General features: G+C 36.6%; 1 protein-coding gene across 1 annotated transcript; it reads left to right on the top strand.

Annotated features, from left to right (window-relative positions):
* The first annotated feature begins 15,500 nt into the window (after positions 1-15,500).
* Positions 15,501-17,887, top strand: LOC116138727 (peptide methionine sulfoxide reductase A1-like). Its single transcript, XM_031424412.1, has 2 exons — positions 15,501-16,122; positions 17,309-17,887. Exons 1-2 carry the CDS (start codon positions 15,571-15,573, stop codon positions 17,558-17,560), a joined length of 804 nt encoding a protein of 267 aa, XP_031280272.1. The 5' UTR covers positions 15,501-15,570; the 3' UTR covers positions 17,561-17,887.
* Positions 17,888-22,101: the final 4,214 nt, after the last annotated feature.

Below are 22,101 nucleotides of genomic sequence, written 5' to 3'. Positions count from 1 at the left end.
TCAGTAGGATTGAACTATAGCCGAGTCTAGTGGAAGACAACATAGATCCTTATGTTCAGGAAGAGTATTCCTATAGTGAACCTGTTGAGACTCTATCCGAGGTATCGATCGACCAGAATGAATCAACTCGGGTGTTGAGGATCAGAAGCAATCTTATCCCCAAGCTCATTGCCAACCTAACGAGTTTCCTCAAATAGAATATTGATGTTTTTGCATGGACTCATACTGACATGGTCTAGATTAGTCCGAATGTAATATGTCATACACTTAACATCGACAGTCTGATCAAGCCAGTGCCAAAAGAGAAGAGCCATGGACCTAGAGCGTTATGCTACTCTTAAGTTGAGGTGGATAAGCTCCTTTCAAATGGGTTCATTCGAGAGACTCATTACTCGAGTCGGGTCGTCAATCCTATTTTGGTGAAGAAACCCAATGGCAAGTGGTGAACTTGTGTTGATTTCTCTTATCTCAACAAAGTCTATCCGAACGACAGTTTCCCTCTACCCAGAATCGATCAGCTTGTCGACGCCACCTTTGGACATGAGCTATTAAGCTTCATGGATTCCTACTCGGGGTACAATTAGATCCTGATGTACACGTTTGACAAAGAGCATACCTCATTCATTACAGATTGATGATTGTATTGTTATAAGGTCATGCCCTTCGGTTTGAAAAATGCTAGGGCAACCTACCAACTTCTGATTAACTGTATGTTTTCTGAACAGATCGAAAAATCAATGAAAGTCTATGTTGATGACATGCTTGTCAAGTCGCATGTTGCTTTAGATCACATAGCCAATCTCACAGAGATGTTCGATGTACCCCAAAGATATAGAATGAAGCTTAATCCTCTTAAGTGTTCATTTGGAGTATCCGCAGGAAAATTCCTAGGGTAGATGGTTAACCATCGAGGAATTGAAATCAATCCCGAAAAGATCCAAGCTCTCCTAGATATGATAAGTCCCGCCAATCGAAAGCAAGTTCATAACTTGAATGGGAGAATAGCGGTTCTCAGTCGCTTCATATCAAGAGCAACAGATCGTTGCTTGCCGTTCTTTGATATACTTAGGGTCAACAAGAAGTTTGAATGGACTTCGGAATGTAAGCAAGCCTTCTAGAGTATAAAAAAGCATCTCGAAAAGTCACCTCTTTTGTCCAAGCCTCTTCCCAAGGAAATTTTATTTCTTTACCTGTCTGTCTCTCAGTATGCAGTCAGCACAACTCTCATTCAGGAAGAAGACAGAGTTCAATGGCTAGTATATTATACAAGTAAGTGACTACTGGATGCCGAGACGTGGTATCCAAAGATGGAACAATTGGCTTATGCCTTGCTAATCACTTCCAGGAAGCTGTGACCTTATTTCTATGCTCACACCATCCATGTTTTGACCAACTATCCACTCAGACAAGTTCTTCAGAAGCCGGAGGCTTCGGGTAAGTTTCTCAAATGGGCTATGAAATAGAGTCAGTTTGATTTGCATTGTAGACCAAAGACAACAATCAAAGTGCAGACTATTGCTAATTTTATTCCGGAGTTCTCTTACTAGCCAAATCAGGAACCCGAACAGTCAGCCAGCGGAGTTGTCTAAGAAACTTTTTGGAACTTATCAACTTAGAGCCTCTATATTGATAGGTCTTCGAATAGAAGAAAAGCTGGAGCTGGTCTTCTGCTCCTCAGACTCGAAGGGACCCGCATCATGGATTCCTTAGGTTTGGGTTCAAAGCTGCGAATAATGAGGCTGAATATGAAGCACTACTTACTGGTCTATGACTAGCAAGAGAAATGGGGGTCAGATGCAATCGACATCAATAGCGACTCCCAACTGGTTGTCAATTAGATTTTGGGAGAATATCAAGTCAAAGAAGAGAACATGATAAGCTATCTAAAGAAAGCCAAGGCCACACTCGAGCCTTTCAAGCATTATACGATCAAGCGAATCCCGAGAGACAGTAACTCTGTTGCAGATGCTTTGGCAAAAATAGCCTCATCGCTGGATTCTAATGCTTTGGACAGTATTCCAGTTTGGTACATCGAGGTTCCCAGTATCAGCTCACCTTAGCAGACCATAGTTGAAACTGAATCTACTTTTTGGATGACTCTGATCATTAAGTATCTCCGAGATGGGACTCTACCTAGTAGTAAAACTAAGACAAGACTTCTGCGAACTAGAGCTGCTCGTTACACACTTATCGGGGATCAGCTGTATAAGCAAAGGTTTAGCACCCCTCTTCCGATGTGTAACTGATGATGAAGCAAACTACATCATGAGAGAGGTACATGAAGGGATCTGTGGTAATCACACTGCTGCATGATAGCTTGCCAATAAAATTGTCCGCCAGGGATATTATTGCCCCCTACTTCATGAGGATACCTTCAACTTTGTAAAGAAGTGTGATAAGTGCCAGAGGTTTATGAACATCCCGCGAGCTCTTTCCCATAAGCTAACGACAATGACCAATCCTTGGCCATTCTTTATGTGGGGAATTGATGTCATCGGTCCCATGTCAATGATGTGCAAATTTAATACTCGTAAGCGTAGGAATCACTAATAGCTAGCGATAAGTTTACTCCCAAGGTCGATCTCTCGCGGAATTCTAGTGGTCTAAATTCTTAATTTATTTTCTTTAACAACTAGACTAAACATTTAATAAAATCCTAAACACTCTAACTAAAAGTTGGATGAAATTAATCTAAAATAAAACTATAAATTAACAAAAACTAACGAACGCAATCTGTTGAATGTTAATTAAACCAATGAGAGTGATAGTGGGGATTTAGCTAACTTCTCAATCGTGTATTGGGATATTTGGCAAATAAAACAATTAAACCCTAAATTCAGATTGTTGATTTTTCCTCTAAACCATATAGAATTCCAATGACCATGTTTATTATCCATTTATAATTAACTAATTAACTTCTATGATCAAGTTGTTAACTAATTAACTGTAATCTGCACAAGGAAATCACACAACCATCCAAATCAAAACAATGATCATGTATTCAATTTGAACTCTTGTTTAATAAAGCGTAATTAAGGCAAGATGATCACTAGAACCCTAATTCTCAAGTTTAATTACAAAAAGTAGTTGGCCAGTCAAGAAATTATAATTAATATCATGAAGAACAATTAAACAAGAAACAATCTAAAATCTTCATAAAACAAATCACCAAATACCCAATACAATCATGATAGTTAAACTAAACTCCCATAATAAATTTAGTTGTTCATAATCAAACTCAAAACAATGAACTCAATGAATGAAAAACTAATCATATTGCAAAATAAGATGTAACTGAAAATAAATCACCTAGGAATTGAAGTCATTTATCCTCTTCCTTCTCTCCCTTCTTGAGATCTCACAATTTCTCTCAATAAAGCAACACTCTCAAAAACATAAAACTCTCAAATTAGGTCAAAGAGAATTCTTCTAAAATAAATTACATGTCCTATTTATAGTTTTTCTTTACTAGGGTTGTTTTGGGGAAAGTACAAATTCAAGTCGGAGTTGGAAAAGTTGAGAATTTTATTTTCTCCGCGATCCGCGTCGTGGCGCCAAATCTTCCCGCAAACCTTAAACTCTTTCATGTCATGGCGCTGAATTCTGCACGCCGCTTCATTAACTTTTTGCCCAGATAACTTTTTTCACGCCGTGGTGCAGAAAAACTATGTTGCAGCGCCATCTAGTTGCTTCGCATTTTTCTTCCTCTTTTCAACTCCGATTCTCGACCCATTTTGCACGATTTCTTCCAAATGCATTCCAAAAGCTCATGTACCTTCAAAATAGTAAAAACCACCTCAAAGTAACATATTCTTAAGGTAAAACACAAATAACAACAAAAAAAATAGCAAAATACTAGGACAAATATTGGTTTATCAACCAACTGGTAAAGGGGGCGTCAAGTACGCAGTGGATTATTTCACTGAGTGGGTCGAAGTAGAGTCTTTGGCCGCGATCACTACAAAAAATCTCAAAGACCTTGTCTTCAAGAATATAGTGTGTCGCTATGAGATTCCTCATACACTCATCTCTGATAATGGGAAGCAGTTCGAAAACAAGGAATTCAAGCAGTTTTGCGATGAGCTGAGGATTCATAAGAAATTTGCCTCAATAGAAAAACCACAAGCCAATGGTTAGGTTAAAGTTGTCAACAAGACTATTAAGCACACATTGAAGGCCAAGCTTGGCATAGCCAAGGGCAATTAGGCCGATGATCTCCTAGAAGTTCTATGGGCATATAGAACAACTCCGAGACCTCTACTTCAGAAACACCCTTCTCGCTGGTGTGTGCCTGTGAGGCTATGGTTCTAGTGGAATTAAGAACTGGTTCACTTTGGAGGGACTTTTTCAATGAAACAAACAATGAGGCACTCTTACGTGCAAGCTTGGACTTAGTTGAAGAACACCACAACAAGCTTCCTACCAGTAGCGGGCAAAAAGATTCTTCGACTCTAAAGTTAGGAGAAGAGATTCTCGGGTTGGCAACCTAGTTTTGAAAGAAGTCCTTCTTGGCACAAGAGAACCAAGTGCGGGGGTATTGGGACTTAACTAGGAAGGTCCATATCATATCGCTAAGGTAGTACGATCTGGAATGTATCACCTCAAAAGGCTTAATGGTTCCGAAGTGTCGTGAGCTTGGAATACTGAACATCTTTGCCCTTATTATCAGTAATTCCAAACTCACTTATAGTTTTGATCATTTTTACTTGTAAAGTTCTCGCTGTTGTAAATTTCATGAATAAGATTGTTCTAGTTCTCTTCGAAGAAACACTTGTGTCGTAATCTCAAGTTTTTAATAATCTTGTTATTTATAACTCTCTGCGAGTTCAATGATCAGATATGTCATATTTGTTTTATGAAGTGCTTAAGTATAAAAGTACTATCACAAGTACTCAAAAAGTTTATTTTATATATGTTCGATGAATGTGTATAAAGGAGTGACCAAGAATCACAATAATGATAAGTAGAAAAGACTTAAAGCAAAAAGGGAGGAATCACTAGTCTTCGTTTTCGGGACCCCTGGTCGCGGCCCCATGATCCTCTTGCTAGTTACTGACCTCTGGATCATCTATCTAATCTCTAGGAATGTTGATGTCCAGTTGATCGTCCTCTAGGGGAGGTTCCTATTCCTCTTGCTGTTTGGCCTTTTCGGCTTTGAGCATGACAACAAGAGTGGCTTGGTAATCGTCAAGGAGGTCAAAGATGTCCATTTCTGGATTCCTTGCCCGCAAGCTATAGATAGCTTGAATTTCCCAGTGGGCAGCCTTCCTCTCAAGCTAGAGATTTTGCCGCTTCATCTACTCGATCAATGAAGTAGCTCGCCCTTGAAGCAACTCGAGGTCTATCTATAGCGCCCTCTTCTGCTTTTCTGTGTTTTCCCATAGCCAAGCTTGATTCTCCTCTGCTACCTTTGCGCAATCAGTACACTTACAGCTCCTTTTCTCTCTCGCTCAACTCTTTGGTGAGCCTTACCACTGTTCGTTGGAGCCCTTTATTGCCACTGTTTGAGCAAAATCTCTTTCAGTCAAGTACTGATCTGCCTGAATGCGAGCTGCTTTTGCCTCTGCATCTACGACTATGAGATCTTACTTCAGCTTGGCATTCTCCTCCTTCAACTCGTGGAGTTTGTCAGCAGAGTCCATGTCACTCTTCTGCTGGGCCACGGTCAATGTGAGCAAGGATTGTAAGGGAAAAGAGACAAAAGCTAGTTTTTTAAGATCTTAAATAACTACGAGATCGGTTGGTATTGAAAAGTTCTCGAAGAGAACAGGCTGTTTTACCTAACTTTGCAACTGGGCACGGTGGCCACTAGGTCAGTTGGTCGAGAAGCCACGAATCCGTCAAAGGTCATGGTGAGTTGGCATTCTAATAGGGTGTATACCACTGACTGTAAGTGTTTTGACAGTTGCCCTAGTGAATCCAACACAGACGGGTCTGACCTCGAGGAGGCAGGCACTTCTTCGACCTATTGTTTCTCCGCTCTACTCTAGGTAGCTGTGGTCGTTCCCTTTCCATTATGCAAACTCTCGAGGGCAGCCGGAGTGTCGAGGGCATCCCCTAGCGAAAGATGTGGTATGGCTGAGATCAATCTGGCAACACCCCGAAGCCCTTTAATTTAGACTTCGATTCCTCTTCGGTGGGTAGTTGCTTTCTCTTCCTGGTCTTCTAGCCTACAGTCTTCTTCTTCGAAGCGTGAGTAGGCACAGGTTAGGGAGCTTCTTTGCGTCACTTTGTGGGTTGTTGCCTTTCGGCACCAATTTGTATCCCTCCCATGGGGACATCATTGAAGGTCGTTCCAGCCAGTTCAGTGGGTCGATTCTGAGGAATGTGAATCCCCCAGCTCTCTTCGATGTCTTCAGGACCCTTGGTGGCATGGTTGCTGTACGACATGAAAGTGTGTCAACAAAGAAAGTCTTTTGTTAATAAAGACATAGAGTTCTCCTGCATAGGAAGATACTTACGAGTTAGAGCTTCCAAGGACTCTTCGGGACTAAAGAAACCATACTTTCGTAAATTGGTAGTGGTCACAAGCAGCTTGGTGTCACGACTTTGGTCAGGCAATAGACTGAATGCCTCGATGCGACTGAAATTTGTCAAAGCCGACAACCTGGTTGTTTTGTTTTCTACAAGAAAGCAAAGGGTGCGTTAGCCTTATTTATTAAGAAAGGGTTAAATATAAGGGATAAACAGTTTGGAAATTAAAGGGAAAACCTACTCGGCTCTCTAAATTTACAAACACCATCATACTCGAAGAAGAAATATTTGGTTTCGTAAGCCCCGACATTGTTGGGGTAACCAAATATCCCTCCCTCGATCGTTGATCATTTTGAGAGGTAGTATGAATACTTATCTTTACTCCTCTTCAAATAGTAGGCGCAGCCAGCTCCACAACTGTTAGCTCGTCGAGTCTATGTTCGCCACATGCAATATACATAATGACCGCTATCATATATGCATTGGATGTTAACTGGAACGGTGCGACCTCGAAGTGGTTAAGGATCGACCTGATGAAGGAGTGAAAGGGTATCGTCACCCCACATTTGAAAATTGTTTCTAAGATCGTAATCATTCCCTCTAGAGGGTCCTGAGCAGTGTGCGACCTGTGTTGATAGACATTTGCATTGACCACAAACTATTCTATCGCCTTTTGTAATTCGTCTGCAGTGGCTACTGATAGTACTGCCTGTCTGGGACCTACTAAGGTGCCTGGTGGCTGCGAGCTTGTCCCTTTGGTTGCTCTTATCTCAGGAGCATCCATTGCTCTTAAAGTCTAAAAATGTGCAACATGCAAAGATGACTCGATCTCCATATGCATTGTCTCGTACGACAACTTAAAAGAATAAAAGAAACCCTAGTTTCTCTCCCATAACCCTAAAAACCCTAAAAATTCTTATTTAACTCTTAAAAGTGTTCCATTTCAAACACTGCCCATAAATGTGCATTGTGCAATCTTAGAAGACATCTACTCCCACCGTTACTGTGAAAAACTAAGTTTTTTTAACAGAAATGAAAAAGAGAAAAAAGAAGAAATTTTCTTTACCTCTGGATTATTGGGAGTAGACGTTCTATTGTAGCGATGAGTGCGCATCAACCAGGAAGAGGATGAACTAATTTCTTGAGTATGAAAACGTTGTTTTCCTCTCTGAAAATGCAAGTTTTGTGAAAAATGTGAAATAGGCTTGGGGTTTTATAAGGAAGAAGGCGACGTTTGGCTTCCCTTGTAAGTGACGTTTGGCTTCCCTTGTAAGCGACATTTGGCTTCCCTTGTAAGCGACGTTTGGGCGGGACGCGTTTCTAGCCATTGGATGCGACCACGTGTTTTCAATCCTCGTGAAGAGTAACCTTTACACTTAGTGGAGATCAATCAACGTTTCCCTCTATTGGAGTCGCCAAATGTCGGCGTGGTTATTTGTTCCACTTTAAATGCAACTCATTCGCATTTAATCCTTTAAAAGAGAATGTCGTTTCAACATGTCTTGCATTTAATGCTTATGGTTGACACTTATTGCGCAAAGACACGTCTATCAGATGGAGCTTATTTTATTGACTAGGACAACTGTCAAGCGCAACGGATAACATCTGAAGAAGTCGTTCGAATAAAACACTCTTCCCCATATATCAAACTCAGAGCGAAGTGATTTTCAGCTTTCGACAGTAAAATACTCTAAATATTTTCAGGTTGCGGATGATAGATAGAGTTTGAAACACATCAGTATAGCACTGGGCAAAATCCGACATAGGTCACTGAACCTTTTAGGATAATCACCTCAGGTCGCTTGTGTAACTCTCAAAGATCCATGTCGTGACCTCTATTTAGTTCGATGCTCGAGTTAAGCCATCGTCCTCATGTCGTTCAGGTTGTTCTCAACTGACAATTTGAGCAGATGTTCTTCGAGACAAGTCAGGTCGCGGCATAATCATGAAGTTCTCATGATTCAATTTTTGAACCTTAAGAACTGGGGAGCTTTTGTTATGCCTAAAAAAAAAGGATTGATGCAAGCTTATATTAGCAAACGCCAATCAGAGTTCAAGAAGGCTTTGTTCCATCTAAAAGCTGCCACGTCATCCAAAGACAAAAAGAGTATGGTTGTCATCAACTTGGCAGACTTAGGTTTTGTCTATGAGTGGATGAGAGTCTCCCACCTGTCCAAGCCCTACGCGATTTGAGGATATCTCCTATGTAATTAGCCAATGGGGAGCGTGATAGGAATTATACTACACCTGCTCACTTGCAGATTTGTAATCATTACCCTGAAATCTTTTACTATAAATAGAGGGGCTCCCCCTCTTATTTTCGGGATTCTGATAAAAAACCTGCATTCTAATTGTAATATTTTATTCTCAGAACATAGATAACCTGCGAGAAAGAGACTGACTCGATATTCTTTTTGAATAATCGGTCATTTGTACCTCTACTCGTTGTTCGCTATACGCGACTTCCTGTAACCTCATATATATATAAAAGAACAGTGGACGTATGATTCGCTTTAAGCATTCGAACCACTTTAAAAATCATCTTCCATTTACTGCATTGCATTGTTCATCCACGTGTAATTTCTAAGTCAGCTTAGCACTTTACACGTGCGAATCGTTGGTGTCAAAATCAAGCATCAACAATAATCAAATAGAGTTAACGAATTTTTCCCACCCAAATAATGGCTTAATAACACTTTCCTACCCACAGACTTTTAAAATATCACTTTACTACCAAAATTTATATTCCAGCGACAAATAGAGAGCAAACTTATTCCAGGTTATTAGGACTTTTGAAGAGGGAGGCCGATGAGTCTTTTGGTGGTGGAAGTTTAGATTTTGGTGATAGGGATTGATCGAAATTTGACTTAGAAGGGACGGCTGTACAAACCCTAGTCGTTTAATTATCGGCGATTGGCGAGGTTGACTGGAGTAGGGTTTGAGGGGTTTTGGTGAGTAATGATCAGAGAAGAAAATGATGGTGGTGTAGGGTCTCAACGATGCCGAAATCGGAAATATAAAATAAATATGGGTAATAAAATGGTATTATAAAAGTTTATGGGTAGGAAAGTATCATTAAGCCATTATTTGGATAAGAAAACTCATTTACTCAGTCAAATAACCATGGTCTTGGGTCATATGGAAAGTCTAATTATAATAATTCAAATTGGGTCTTATGACTTTGGGCCGGGTTGAGACAGATGGGATTATGTAAAGCCCATTTTGGGTTCTAACGTATACATGCATATAGAGTCTAATCACATTGAATCCGTGAAAAGAAAGCCTTGTCAGTTACTACTCAAGAGAAAAAAACTGAAATTTTGCGGAACTTACGTATTGCTTTCACTAGATGAGAAATGCCACAGTAGTCTTTGTAAGACGTGGACACTGACATGGCAAGCCACATCATCACTTTCACATCAACATTTTCTTAAATATTTAATAATTAATTAATTATATTAATTAAAATATTTCAATTAACCTAAGTTTAAAAGAAAAAAAATGATTATACTAAATCAAAACTCCATTCTCATCCTTCATCTTCTTCCTCTTTCCTTCTTCTCTTCTCCTCCTCTTTCTTTTTTATTTGTTTTTTCCCCAATCTCAACCACACCACCGCCGTCTATCCTCTTCCACCACCACTCGCAACCGCACTGCCACTATTCACAAGGCACTGCCAATATGCAACCAACCACCAATCCCTTGCCTCCCGCGACATTGCCAACTTCTTGCGGCACTACCAGCCACACCGCATGTGGCCACAGTTTCACCAGCCACCAGGCCACCCGAGGCCAAGGTGCAGCCAACCACTAATCCCTTGTCTTCCTCTTCCTAAAATTTTAGCTTTTTCTTTTGTTTTCTTTTTTTCTTACTCTCAATCAAAAATACATTATAAAACATAATTAATTACAAACCTTCAATCTCCAAATTCACCAAATCCAATTTCTTAAGAAAAATTAATAATAAACTGAAGAAATAAAAAAATTGAGCCAAACACCAGATCTGGGCCGTGGTAGCGAAACATCAGATCTGGGCAGTGGTGGCAAGATTCAGCCACTGCCCAAGTGCAATTGGAGGAAGATGGAGAAAGAGAATGAGAAATAAGGACATGGAGTAGAGAGAAGGAAGAGGAGAGAGAAAAAAACAGATAAGAAAGGGAGAGGAGGAGAAAAGAAGAAAGAGAGAGGAAGAAGACGAAGGATGAGAAAGAACAATAGAAGGTTAGGGTTTGAATAATTGAAATTGAGGATTTTTTATTTAATGGAATCAATTTTTTTATTTTTTTATTTTTGAATTTGGATTAATTAAAGTATTTTAATTAATATAATTAATTATATATTATATATTTAAAAAAATATTGATGTGGAAAGTAATGATATGATAGGTGATGTGATTTGTCACGTCAGATGCATGTCATTTTGGGGCAGTTTATTAAAAGGTCATCTCAAGTTTAAATTTAATTAAAAGGCTATGAAGTTTTAAAGTGTTAACTAAATAGCCTTATTATTGATTAAGGGTAATTAAACTTGATTAGTGCTTAATTAGAATTAATGAAGTATTATATAATCTTTTAAAAATTATACTATATTCCCAAAAACCCGAAATTCTTGCAAACAAACCCAAACACCTTCTTCTTCCTCCCGCCATTAACGCATCTCTACCTTGGTTGTTGTTTCTTCTTAGCTTCGTCTACATCTTCTTCTTCCTTTGCATCTTCTTCTTCGTCTACATCTTCTTCTTCCTCCTTCCTCTACATCTTATTCTTCCTCATTCCTCTGTATCTTCTCATTCCTCTGTATCTTCTTGTTCCTCCGCCATTAACACTTTCTTCTTCCTCCACCATTAACATCTTCTCCGCCAAAGATCCCCCTCCTCCTCCTCCTGAAATTTCATCTAAGTATGTGTATCTCCTCTTTACATTTTATATTTAGATTTACAAAGATTTAATAATGGATAGGGTTTGGGTTATGATTTTGATTTAGTTGTTTAGGTTGTTAAGTTGTGTTTGATATAATGCAAGTTGAAATGAGTGAAATTTGTTAAATATTTTCTTACATTGTGAGTAGCTAGGGGTGATAGCACCGATTGTAGGTGGAGATGGCTGAAAATGTGTTTTGAATCTAATGGATCGCTTAAGCGATCTGGTATATGACAGAAGATCGCTTAAGCGATCTGGTACAAGTCTGGTGTATGGTACCAGATCACTTAAGCGATCTTGTATATGACAGAAGATCGCTTAAGCGATCTGGTATAAGTATGGTATATGGCAGCAGATCGCTTGAGCGATCAGACTTATTTGTACTAGATCGCTTTAGATCGCTTAAGCGATATACTGGATCGCTTAAGCGATGCTGTAAACAATATACTTCTGTGAGAAATTATATTCCATAATGTTTATTTAATATTTAGTCCTTTTTTATTAATTATTAATTATTATTTTCATTTCAATGGAATGTGAAAAGAACACTTCGGTCTTTGTCAATTAGCACCGTACATAAAACTGAAAAATCTATTGTTATTCTATTATTTTTGTTAGTTCTTGGCAAGAAAGTAATATAAAAAAATATAATATTGATATAAAATTGAACTCTGCAACCATCTACTCTACACTCTGTAGACCAAGGCTAAATAGACGAGATCGCTTAAGCGATTAAGGGTAATTTACTTCAATATTTATTTTCCATGTTTATGGACATAAGTTTAATATAGACGTAAAAGAACTAATTTAATTAAAATATAATAACGGTCATGGTCCACTAAATGAATCGTACACCTGATGTGTTTAATATAGACGTAAACATTCTACACCATATATGTTTAATATAGCCGTAAAAGAACTAATTTAATTAAAATATAATAACGGTCATGGTCCACTGAACGAATCGTACACCTGATATGTTTAATATAGACGTAAACATTCTACACCATATATGTTTAATATAGCCGTAAAAGAACTAATTTAATTAAAATATAATAACGGTCATGGTCCACTGAACGAATCGTACACCTGATATGTTTAATATAGACGTAAACATTCTACACCATATATGTTTAATATAGCCGTAAAAGAACTAATTTAATTAAAATATAATAACGGTCATGGTCCACTGAACGAATCGTACACCTGATATGTTTAATATAGACGTAAACATTCTACACCATATATGTTTAATATAGCCGTAAAAGAACTAATTTAATTAAAATATAATAACGGTCATAGTCCACTGAACGAATCGTACACCTGATATGTTTAATATAGATGTAAATATTTTATACCATATATGTTTAATATAGCCATAAAAGAACTAATTTAATTAAAATATAATAATGGTCATGGTCCACTGAATGAATCGTACACCTTATATGTCTAAGATAGCGTTAATCGCTTAACCAATCTAGTGAAATACAATAAAAATAATCCAAATACATTGGATCGCTTAAGAGATTTCATTTCTCACTTAAGCGATCCTGTGTATTTAGACCTAGTCGCTTAAGAGATCTGGTTGTATTTATGTTATCGCTTAAGCGATTCTATGCTTTTACACTTGGTCGCTTAAGCGATGACGAACAAGACAGAATCAATAAGTGCCCAGACACACGATCGCTTAAGCGATTTATTCTATCGCTTAAACGATCCTTTGCTTTTAACCTTGGTTGCGTAAGCGATTACAAATCACTTAAGCGATCATGTCCGAGGCAGAATAAACTTCTGCCTAGATGCACAATCGCTTAAGCAATTAAGTGTATCACTTAAGCGATTCTTCGCTTTTACTATTACGATCACTTAAGCGATCATGAACAAGACAATAAATAAGTGTCCAGACGCAGGATCGCTTAAGCGATTCTTCACTTTTACTGTTGGTCGCTTAAGTGAGCGATCATGAACAAGACAATAAATAAGTGCCTAGACGCATGATCGCTTAAGCGATCCTTTGCTTTTAACGTTGGTCGCTTTAAGCAATTTATAATCGCTTAAGCGATCATGTCCGAGGCAGAATCAACTTCTGCCCAGATGTACGATCGCTTAAGCTATCTAAAATCGCTTATACCAGATCGCTTAAGCGATCTTTTGTCATATACTCTTGGTATGTCTGACGCTTGGAATTTGCGTCGGCATCCCCCTCTTCAATTTCAATTTCAACTCTTGCCCTCCCTTGTTCCCCAATAGAATGTCTCCCGTCGATGCCGTCTCCTCTCCTGGTGGAGCAACTTCAGTCATCGGAAGTTACTCCACCACAACTTCTTCTTCTCCATTTTTGGTAGACCTAGTGGTGCCTACAATTTGGGGAGTAGATAAGTTTTTTTCTGTTTCTTTAAGGATCTCAGCCATTACAACTTAATCAGGAATAGCAAGGAATGACAAAAATGCAAAGAGCAAAGAAATTGAGAAATTGCAAAAAATTGGAAGAAAAAACGAGAGAGAAAAAAGTGTTTGAATCTTGTTGTGAGAAAGAGAAGCTGAGAGAAATGTGTTTTGCCTTTCAAATTTTAAATCAACTTCTCTTTATTATACTCTAACCCACAAATGTTTAAATCTTTTCACCCTAATCCTTTTTGCTGCTTTCATTACACTTAAGTGTGTCACGTCATATTTTTTAACCCAAAAAAAAAAATCAAAAAGATTTTCATGGCCATTTTGTTAAATGGAAACTTGGGATGGCCGGACAGCTAAATTTTCTCTGTCATTTTGTACCAAGTGTATGTAAAATTAACATTTCTCTTCACCAGATTGGTAAATCACGGTCAGTTTTCTTCGTAAACACAACGAGAAATTGCCAGAAATGCACGCCCCATTTTATCCCCAATCTTTTCTATACTTCATTCTTTGGACAAGATATTTTTTTATCTTCTTCTTCTTCCTTTATTTTTTTATTATTATTTGTTTTACTGCTTTTCAACCAAAATATACGGATATGATATTTGTTATTACTTAAATACTTTTATAAAGTTCAAACTATTCTTTTATCTTTGCACTTTGCCATACTTTAAACACATAAAAACATGAAATAAACTATTTTTGGGTGGTCGAATAATTCGATAGAAACTCTTGTGTGTATTACTTAAGAGGTCCTAAGTTCGAGTATTTTCTGAGTTACTAATAAGTGTAGCCACTTAAATTCTTACCCAACCAATAATTCTAGGGTTTTAGAGAATTAGTTAAAGTGCGTGTAAATGACCCAGATACCTCAATCATGAAAAAAAAAAAAAAATACAATGAAATAGAGGGGTCAATTTTTGACATTGTAATAAACATATGTTTAATGTGTTAGAATATATAGACATATAAGTTGATTTTAAATTCCCGAAAAGAAAATGAAATTAATTTAGATTTTTTTTAAAAAAAAAAAAAAAAATACGAACCACTTAATAAAACCCTTAATGGGCCCATTAAAATAGGAGCCATGCATTAGATTGAGTTCACCAAAATTTAGTGTACCATATCAAAACATGCCCTAGTTTTCATTAAGTAAATAAATAAATAAAATTGAGCGATATGAACCATTTCACGGTCAATGAGGCATTGATATTGGCATTTTGGAATGAAAGGCTCCTGGGAGTGCAACGTGTCTTATTATTATATTAACAGTTGTTCTATTCCAGGATCCAGAGCATCCCATGAGGTCCTAATTTTTCTTGCTTGCTTTACCAAGCAAGAAAAATTAATATACAAACAATTAGATTTCATTTTAGTATTGCACATTTGACATAATAAAAAAAAAATTTAATTATATATATATATATATATATATCCTTTAAATTTTATTTATGTGATAAAAATTTAATTATATATATTTAAAAATGTGAATCCTAAGTAAATTGATAACAGAATTAAGTTCACATATTAATAAAAAATAGAGTTATAGTCTTTCATAATGTCAATGGAAATTTAATATAAGATATTGTTTTTATTTTAATACATACAAAAAAATTTGAATTTTTATTAATGTGATAAATTTAGTAAATATATTAAATATCCCAATTTTTAAGTAAAGGGCGAAAAATAAATAAATAAATGTTGTAGAGTAACTCGGATGATCCAATCTTGACTAGAGAGTTGAGACAGAACATAACTGAAGTTGTCCCCAACCAAAAAGTATGGTCCTAAATAAGTGTGTAGGCCTAGCCATAACAACCACCACCTCCACCTTCGTCTCCTCCTCCACGTCATCCCTCCTCCTCTTCTCCTCTTCTCTCTCTTCTAAACTCCCTCTTTCTCTCTGTAAACCCAATCCCATCACTCTCCCTATAACTAGAAAACCCATTTCTCTTTACAATTCTCCCATGAACATTCTCAACAAGCTTGGTTTCGGTTTCAAGCCCACCCCTGACCCCGCCTCCATGGAGAATTCCTCAATCGTTCAGGGCCCTGATGATGATGTGCCGGCACCAGGTCAGCTGTTCGCTGAGTTCGGCGCTGGGTGCTTTTGGGGTGTTGAATTGGCGTTTCAGAGAGTGCCTGGTGTTACCAAAACTGAGGTTGGATATAGTCAAGGGTTTTTGCATAATCCTAGTTATGAAGATGTGTGTACTGGGACAACTAATCATAATGAGGTTGTGAGGGTTCAGTATGATCCTAAAGAGTGTAGCTTTGAGACTTTGCTTGATGCTTTTTGGGCCAGGCATGATCCCACCACGCTTAATCGCCAGGTTTGTTTTTGTTTAATTACTTTTAGCTTTGAATTTTTGAGGTGGGTTTTGGACGATTAGATTGGTTCAATTTATTTTTATTGGTAATTTTTGTGGGTTTTTGACATTATTAAAAATTGTGTTGAGTAGTACAATTTAGGGATTAGCTTAATGGGTGGCAATATTGAAGAATTAATGTTAATTTTGTTTTTGTTCAACTAGGGTAGATGGATTTTTACTTGTCAATACAATTATATCATTGGCAATATTGTACAACTAGGGTAGATGGATTTTCAGTTAGAGAGTCTGAAGTAATTTGGAGTTTTTGTTATCAAGCTTTGATTTCATTTGGTTAAGATTGCTAACTTATCAAGGTAAGAATTATTCATGTCGTCTTCTTAAGGAAGCATCTTGTATTTTTGGTTTTGTACCATAGATGCAAAGGAAGTTCCTTTTCGCCATATTTTCTTGTATCGAAATTAAGAAGAATATGAAATCATGTGTGTCTATTGGCGTCTCATGGGTTCTCTGGATATCTTGTAGCAGACTTGCTCCGTTAGGATGCTACCCGATTTCTTTCCTGAAGTTGAGTTTTTAATTAATACAGTTCTGTTTTATTTACAAATTACCTTGATCAATAAATAATGAGTTTGTTAATTCTTTGATTTGGAAGTGTTCAGCCCAGTGGTTGCATAGCTGAGTCTGTAATAAGGTTGCATAGCTCAGAACTGAACATTTAAATTTATGGGTCACAATTCGAAAGTAAGTGACTTTTGAAGAGGATTTAGTTGGAAGCCCGAACTATAGATGGTTGTGTCATAACCTGATCACAAGTTATAATCCTGGTCTAGATTGTATGGAACCTATTAAAGAATGGCAAATGTCTGTACCGTCTTCTTTGGGCTCGACCTTAGATAGGTATACAGTAAACACTGTGAGGCTTGTCTTCCACTTTGCTATTTTGTTGCGATTGATTGATGAATATGAGAGGAATATTTCGTCCAATCCTATTGACCATATTGCAAACAGTTTTGCTGCGATTGATTGATGAATATGAGAGGAATATTTCGTCCAATCCTATTGACCATATTGCAAACAGTTTTGCTGCAATTGATTGATGAATATGAGAGGAATATGTCTTCCAATCCTATTGACCATATTGCAAACAGTTTCGCATTTTTAACAGTTCATTAATTCTTTATGGCAGGGTAATGATGTGGGAACTCAGTACAGGTCTGGAATTTACTTCTACACCCCTGAGCAAGAGAAGGCAGCTCAAGAGTCTTTGGAACGACAGCAGAAGCTTTTGAACAGGAAAATTGTTACCGAGATTCTGCCTGCCAAGAAATTCTACCGAGCCGAGGAGTACCACCAGCAGTACCTTGCGAAGGGAGGGCGTTTTGGATTTAAGCAATCTACTGAAAAAGGCTGCAATGATCCTATCAGATGCTACGGCTAAGTTGTCACGTGTCTTAACAGGCAAACATTGGGTTAGTTGGACATCTTGTTCCTAGATTATGGTTGTTATTTATTATCATACTTGAGCTCTTATATTTGCTTTAGTAACAATGCTTGATGCATTTAGTTTCGGAACAAAAATCTGTAATTAGTAGTCGATTACTAAGAAATTGTCTATACTTGTGTGTTTAACTGTTTGTGTAAAGGTTATATCCAGCAATTGGATCAATTTGGTTTATGCAGTAGCTAGTAGGATAATGAATTTTCTCTGGTTTGGTTTTAAGTGTGGATAATTATATGCAATGCGAAGGTTTGTATTATATTGATAGGATGATTATATAATTATCTGTTGATATGCAATGCCAACCTTGTGATGTTGTCTGGAATAAGTCTGAGCAGAGGGTTGTGATTCAATTTTATCAGTATGTGCTTAGTAAAGTTAGTATACATAGAACTCATCAAGCATCTGATTCTGGCATTGTCGATGCATTGTACTGGCTTCAACTTCTCCTATTTTGCTAGAATTTTATTTCTATGAGATACTGTGCGCATATCCATCTCATTTTCCCCATGTATGTTTTCAATATTTTGCTAGCTGACTAGTTTTTTTCTGTTTCAGACATTACTGCTGTGTGAAATTATAAATTTATAATTGTGATGGTTATAACTGAGCCAGAAACACTAATCAAAATGATAAACTACCAATAATTATTTTGATAAAGTACTTGAATCTGAGTTCGCCTTTTCATTTGAAGTTGGTCCAATTCATTTATATTTGTTGGATTAGCTGAGATTCAATTGAATTTATTTATATTTGAATGAGCTATATGGGGATTTTTATGATTGAATGGTATGAGATTAAGTACAATTTTCTCCGACTTGAAGGACTAAGAGGGTCGCACTAACCCATATGTATTTCAAACTAATCTTTTTATTACACCATGATGAACTTAACTAACTACCATATATTATTAGTCTTATTTAGATCCGCAGTTGGGAATTTATCCGCTTCATCTCATGTACATTAACTTCGGGTACGAAGAGTATTCACAGCTGAACAGAAGTTTTAGCAATGGCACCGGCCTCGGTAAGAAGGGCCACAACCGTACCTTCTTGGTGTTTCTGAATCAGAGCTGCAATAACAGAACCAGCCAATAAGAAATTTTACACTGGCTTGAGCTTCAACACAAAGAAAGCAATTCAACTAATGGACTTACCGTCACATCCACCAAAATGTTTCCCACCAATAAACACATTAGGTACAGTCCTCTGCCCGACCCGCTGTGCCAAAGCCGATCGAATTTCTTCTCCATCGCCATCAATAAGACCAATTTTCATCAAACAATCTTAGAAATTTACTGATAAGCTATAAGGATTTGATATAAAACTTAGAGGGCTTACTTTCCTCATCAAGTTTGGTCCCAGCTGTGTAAGCAATTCCTTGGCCCGTCTGCAATAACCGCAGTAGGTTTTGCTGCAAATACATATACACAATAAACATATTCAGAAAACACATTCATTTTAAGTTAATGTCTTGAGACACTGGAGACATGAAGAAACATATTGGTAAAATTTAGTACCTAAACATAACAACGGGAAAGGAGGTGACAATCTCTTTGTCCTTGTTTAGTGCAATTTCTCCAGTTCTTCTAGATTGAAAAAACTCTACATGCACCGATCCACCCCTTTTTTGTTCTCATTTACTGTAGGTCTGAAAGAGAGAGTAAAGCCAAAGTTGAGCACAGGTGTTGAGAGTTGATATAAGTTGTTAGCAAATGGCAATAAGAGGGTCGATATTATTTACAAGTGGCTTGTCGCCAATAACCCAAACTACTTGCTCAGCTTCTACAAAGAGACAGAAGCAAAAGGGCGACGCTTAAATCTGCAGTGATTAATTTTACAAGAACCTGAATCAATTTTAGGATATACATGATTATTGTCCTGAGAGTTTCAGATCATTCATTGTTCTTGTTCTTGTTGTCGTGGAGAATTTACCAATAAAATCCTGAAATTGGTTCAAGTGGTTGCTTAATAAAGGCGCTAACTGAGGAATATCTCAATATAAAGTAAATTATTCAACAAAGAGAGATCCAAATTGTTGAAATTAAGATGATCAAAAGGGGGCACGGCACGTATGCACTTTTGACACCAACAAAACATAAACTAAAACGACGTGTGTGGCATGAGCCTGTGAGTCCATGAGAATTGAACTAACTACGCGGGTCACTGTCATTGGCTAAATTTGATGCATTGAATATTGTTGTCCTTGTTTAATGCGTATGGTGCACTTATTTTAGTAGATTGAAAGGCAGCGAGTCATGGACATGGACGGACCACTCCCTCTGCATTAAATTAAGTGGAAAATACGTATTAAATTATTAAAATTAAAAGAACGCTCTCTAAGTAAGATTGATATCAAACAGTGGTAAGGAATTTCAGAAGATTTGACATTTTGGTGAGCTGATTAATTAATTATCCTTTTTGGTATAAATGCTTCTCATGTTATCTTTTTCTTATTACTCCTCTTGAAACATGCGAGAAGTTTTTTGATTTAGTTGGATAAGTGTACAAGAAACCTAATGCTTCCAAAATAATCCGCTGGGTTAACCAATTTAATGCTTAATTAAACAAACTCTAATTTAAAGTTTATATTATTAAGAATTAATCCACCCACCATAATCATGCTTTTTAACAACTTGAATAAATTGTGCTTCATTATTGATTGATCGAGATTGCCATAATCTTTGTTGAATAAATTCTATTTTGAATATAAACAAAAATTAATGCAGCTAAATTGAGTTTTGGGAATTTGGCACTTCAGTCCACCTTATCCTTCGCAATGATTAGAGCTAAAACGACGAGTAATTTCCTATCCTAACGTGCCACTTTTAGATTACTTTTATTTATGACGCTCCAATTGAAGCACATCCATATAATCCGTTCCTTTTAACTCATTATTTAATTATTGGTGCCATATTCTAAGATTTAACCAAGAAAAAAAAGTTACCCATAACAGTCAGAGAGTTTTACTTCTTTCTTTGAATTTTTAGATTCAAACATTAAGACTACCTACTATAATAATATTATAACTTACTTGATCTTTTGAATTTATAGGGTGTTCAATGAACTTCGAAAATTAGTTGAGGTACGTACAAATTAACCCAAACACACCGATTATCAAAAAAAAAAAAAAAATACCCATAACTTCAACAAATTGTAAGATCCTTTTTTTTTTAAATAACTATCAAAATTAAAGGTTTGACTGTCAAAGTTGAGAATTGGCAGCTATAACAATTTGAAAACCAGTCCTAAAATTTGGTAAGTAAATTGTCTTAATTAGACATGAATCATGGCAACAGCAAGGTGTCATATAGAAAATCGAAGCTCAAATATAGTGAAAGTGAAAGTATCTAAAGTCGCAAGGCACACCAAAGAAATTATAAGCACACGAATGCTAGCTAATGGTTATAAGGTCACAGTCAAAGTCACATTTTATTAATATTAATGAAAGCTGTCTATACGCAAATATGAAAATATTAGATGCAATTAATCAAATTCAATAACAATTCATTCACTTAAAAGTTACCATATGAAATTCATAAGTGAGTTGATATAAAAAAAAAAAAATAATAATAAGTGGATGTAGATCAGATCTGGGGCTTTTGGGACCATTGTTTCCAACTCAGATCTTCACTGTTTATATGATTTTGCTTTTTGATCACACATTCATGTATAAGACAAACAAGTAAAGGTTAATGTGGGTGTGTTTGAGAGTGTTTTCAAAAAGCGTTTTTGGTAAATATATTTTCTGTAATAGTGTTTGATTAAACCCTAAGGAGTGGGTTTAACGGTAAAAAATGTTTGCTCACTTCCTTGACTTCCTAAGTTCAAACCTTGAGACCAAAATTTTGGTAATTAAGATGTCTGGACCAGTTTGTATATACTTTAACTAATTTCTGATAGAGATATATTGAACACCCTATAAGTCCAAAGACTCTGTATATGCATATTCTAATTATTAATGCTCTTATCTTCACTCACTCAATCCTGTTTGGTACAACTTTTTTAAGTAGAGTTTATTAAAAACACATACTTTTAATCAGGTTATATCTCCGTATATTTTCTTATTTTAGAAGATAAAGTCATTACCCTTTCACTAACTCACAAGTAAACTTTTGGTCCATGATTACCTCAATTAATTTAAATGTTAGGATAAATCTTTCATAATTGCTCAGCAACCTCCACACCCACCAACCCAAATTATAATATATTCATCAAATATATATTTTTATCTTGGCTTTCTAATTGATTTGATTAAATTAATTAAATAAATAAAAATGATGACATTGCAAAATTCTACAATTTATGAAACTCAAAAGGATAAATATGTCATTAATTTAAAAAAAAAATTAAAAATGAATAGCAATTGCTGTCAATTGAACCCCACAAATAAACGAACAGCTCTCTTCAAAGTACCAGTCCTCAATTCCCCTCTATATAATAAATGAGCCACAACTGTTAACCAATTTATGCAAAAGCAAA

This window comes from Pistacia vera, unplaced genomic scaffold (assembly GCF_008641045.1).
Source record: "Pistacia vera cultivar Batoury unplaced genomic scaffold, PisVer_v2 Contig343, whole genome shotgun sequence".
In the NCBI taxonomy this organism is placed as follows: Eukaryota; Viridiplantae; Streptophyta; class Magnoliopsida; order Sapindales; family Anacardiaceae; genus Pistacia; species Pistacia vera.
The sequence above is the reverse complement of the archived record's forward strand: the minus strand, read 5'-3'. Positions and strand labels throughout refer to the sequence as shown.